This window comes from Chionomys nivalis, chromosome 8 (genome assembly GCF_950005125.1).
Source record: "Chionomys nivalis chromosome 8, mChiNiv1.1, whole genome shotgun sequence".
Classification (NCBI taxonomy): domain Eukaryota; kingdom Metazoa; phylum Chordata; class Mammalia; order Rodentia; family Cricetidae; genus Chionomys; species Chionomys nivalis.
The window spans coordinates 88,716,065-88,720,020 of record NC_080093.1 but is presented as its reverse complement, the minus strand read 5'-3'; the positions used below and the strand labels follow the sequence as shown (position 1 = coordinate 88,720,020).

At 36.8% G+C, this 3,956-nt stretch overlaps 1 protein-coding gene across 1 annotated transcript; it reads left to right on the top strand.

Moving 5' to 3' along the window:
- Positions 1–652: 652 nt before the first annotated feature.
- On the top strand, positions 653–2,514 carry LOC130879585 (olfactory receptor 508). Its single transcript, XM_057778262.1, has 2 exons — positions 653–670; positions 1,582–2,514. Exons 1-2 carry the CDS (start codon positions 653–655, stop codon positions 2,512–2,514), a joined length of 951 nt encoding a protein of 316 aa, XP_057634245.1.
- The last annotated feature ends 1,442 nt before the right edge of the window (positions 2,515–3,956 follow it).

Here is a 3,956-nt window from a genome sequence, read left to right as displayed (position 1 = left end):
AAAATAAATATGGTAGCATTTAGAGATCTATAAAAAGCACTTTTTTACAGAAAGCTTTCATCTTTGAGCCAAAAATATTTCCACTGCACTATACCCTTGTTTGCTCCTGACATTTCCAATACCATTAGACAGATGTTTATCAATCCATGAAGTTTTAATCTAAAAAGTTGATGCACACAAAACTTAGTTGATAAGTGCTATTAGATAACAATCATTTATGTGAGCATGATTCTTGGAAATTTTTGGTCCTGATGGGGTTTCAGTAGAATTTTAACAAGCAAGTCAGGTACTCAAGGGGTCATTTCCCATAAGACAACATTTCCATTTAACGTAACCTTGTTTTACATTGGCAGTTCTCAGTTCTTTGTCCTTGAGTAACAGACACAGACAGGTAAGAACTTTCATTTTCTGCTAATCTGGAGATGATTATTTCTAATTTTTATGATAGAAACTATAAAGACTTTTTAGCGATATTAATAAGTTAGTTCATATTTACTCATTTCTAATCAACACATGGTTTATGTGTATTATATCATTCGAGTTAAGGAAATGATGGTGAGTGTTGTATAGTGTGTGTCACTTACCTGGGGTTCAATAAAGTGTCAGTGGCAAAGTCAGATCCTTCGCCCTGACTCATGTGTCTAAACCAGTCATGGCATTTCTGTATAATGTATTTCATACATGCCTTACAATGCTCACTTCTGCCTTCATTCTATTATATTCATATATTTTCTGTAAAATGTTAACTTTTACTAATAAATTCCACACCTTATCCCTGTACAAGAAAAGTAATACAATGGAGTTCAGACGTATTAAAGTACACTGGCATGAATATGGACAATGGACTCTTTATTAGAGGTAAGGGACTAATGTGAAGAAAAATAAAGACCGGGAGATGGGAACTGAGACAGGGTTTCTCTGTGGTTTTGGAGCCTGTCCTGGAACTAGCTCTTGTAGACCAGGCTGGTCTCGAACTCACAGAGATCCGCCTGCCTCTGCCTCCCGAGTGCTGGGATTAAAGGCATGCGCCACCACCGCCCGGCCCAAACTAATCATTTCTAAACAAACTGGAAATGTGCTGGTGTCTGAGCACACAGTTTTAAAAAGCCATTGTTTGTGTGTGTGTCATGTGTGTCTATGTGTGTGAATGTCTGCATGGATGTGTCTGTGTGTACATACCTGTTTGTCTGTATCTGCATGTATGAGTTTAGTGTGTGTGTTTGTGTGTGCATGAGTGTGCAAATGATTCTCACTGACAACGAATTTTTTAAAAAAATGAATTTTTCCATTCCAGTTGTTCTTTATGCCTGATGGGAATATAGACTAACAACATGAGACACAAATGGTTTGTTACAAAGAAGGAAAAATAAGTACTAAGTTTTACTGTCCATGCACCAATTGATATCCTATATTAGTATTTACACAAAGTAATACATGAAAATATTTCTCCTGAAATTTAAACATAGCACCTGTATTTCTGTCATTTATTTTATATAGCCGCTATAAAACATTAGGTTGCAATTCTGTATTCGAGTCTAATAGCTGTCCATTTTTCTCTCAGTGGCAATATTCCTAACATAGATGGGACCAGGAAACTACTCAGTTGTAACAGAGTTCATTCTCGTGGGGCTAACGGAAGATGCTACAATCCGTGCCATCTTGTTTGTTGTGTTTCTAATAATCTACTCGATCACCTTGATGGGCAATGTGAGCATCATCATGTTAATAAGAGGCAGTCCTCAGCTTCACACTCCCATGTACCTTTTCCTCAGCCATTTGGCTTTTGTAGACATTGGGTACTCCTCATCAGTCACACCCGTCATGCTGAGAGGATTGCTCACGAAGGAAACATTTATACTTGTGGCTGGCTGTGTAGCACAACTCTGTTTTGCAGTGACATTTGGGTCAGCTGAGTGCTTCCTGCTGGCTGCCATGGCCTATGACCGCTATGTGGCCATCTGCTCCCCTCTGCTCTACTCCACACAGATGTCCTCCACAGTCTGCACCCTCCTAGTGGGCGCTTCCTACGTAGGTGGATGTGTGAATGCTTGGATGTTTACTGGCTGTTTATTAAATCTGTCCTTCTGTGGACCAAATAAAGTTAATCACTTTTTCTGTGACTATTCACCCCTTCTGAAGCTTTCTTGTTCTCATGACTTTTCTTCTGAGGTCATTCCAGCAGTTTCTTCAGGCTCCATCATTGTGGTCACTGTGTTTATCATTGCTCTGTCTTATGTCTACATTCTTGTCTCGATCTTGAAGATGCGCTCCCCTGAGGGCCATCAGAAGGCCTTCTCCACCTGCACCTCCCACCTCACTGCAGTCACTCTGTTCTATGGAACCATCACCTTCATCTATGTGATGCCCAAGTCCAGCTACTCCACAGACCAGAACAAGGTGGTGTCTGTGTTCTACACGGTGGTGATCCCCATGTTGAACCCCCTCATCTACAGTCTCAGAAACAAGGATGTTAAAGAGGCCATGAAAAAACTGGTGGCTAATACTCACTGGTAGCTACAAATATCTGTGATTTTAAGCAGTGTAATGAGCTCTGAACTTCCAGATGAATGGACAGTATACTATGGAAATTTGCAATTATATCAATGATATTTTAGACATAAATCTTACCATCTACTATTAAAAACTTCATCATGAAAACAGTGGGTTCACTACTATGGCAACATTTTGCAATTTTCTTCTTTTTAATCCTTTCATTGACCAACATTTTCTGTATCTATAAAAACATGTTCTCACATAACTTCCATTTTCTTTGGAAGCAACTTTTAGGTTTCAATTTGTAGAATCATCTGGAATCGTTTGAATGAGAATAGTATTGCCGTCCAAGATCTTAGCAAAAACAAAATGACCTCCTTCTTTAAGAAAATCTAACTGCTGAAGGCAGGGGTGTAGGAGTTAGAAAACTTGTGTTATCAGGAGTTTTCCTCTTATGCTAGCTATCTTATCCAGTCAACTCAAAAGGTTGTTCAGATTCTTTCTCTCTATTGACACTTTGTGTTTTAGCAATCTGATGAACTCAAGGCCTAAAAAGACCCCTTCAGGACATCTTCTGGGGATAATTGGGGTGATCTCACTTCTGTGGAGATGAAGATGTAAGGACTCAGTTTCCTCTGATTGTTTCAGTTTTTTATATACTGTGTACTTCTGCCATATTTTTTGAATTATGTATTACTTTCATGCCTCTGAAACTGAAAATTTATAACATTTAACACATAATTCTGATATGGTCATAATTTTAGAAAAGAATTTCCTGAAAGAGACTAATTTACAATTTTATGATTTAAAATTGTTTTTAAATTTACCTAGTTTGTGTTTGCTTATCAATTGTCTTTTGTGTGAATACATCTTAATCAAAGACTATTTTAAAATTATTTTTGCTTTTAATAAAAAAGTAAACATCAAATTAATCCCAACACATATTATATTACAGGATTTCTTTTAATTTGACTAATAAGAGCAGATACTATATTTGACATTACCAAAATGCTAAACCAGAGCAATGCCATCTAATTGGCAGCAGTGTTTCTTAAATCTTCAGAATCTAGTTTGAATTCCATATATATATTTCTGCACCTGAGTAATTGAGACTTCGGTTGAAATCTCTTAAATTTTATTTCTCTAAAATTTTCTAATAATCTTTAATATCTAATTATATGAATTGTTTTCTTCTCAAAGTAACTAACTAGAAGTTGTTAATCTTTACTGAAATATCCCCTTGAGTGAAGTGTTTGAGGTGCTTATTGAAAACTAAGCATCACATACATAAATGCTGTATGGATATCATGACGTGGTTGGGGAACACCTCACTGTATCAAGAGAGGAAAAGATGACATACTGTGACTGAAGGTTTTCAGTCAAGAAAATTACTGACTAACTTTCAAAAGTATACATCACTCATTTTATTTTTACTAGAATTTAGGGATCAAAAACAAAGAAAG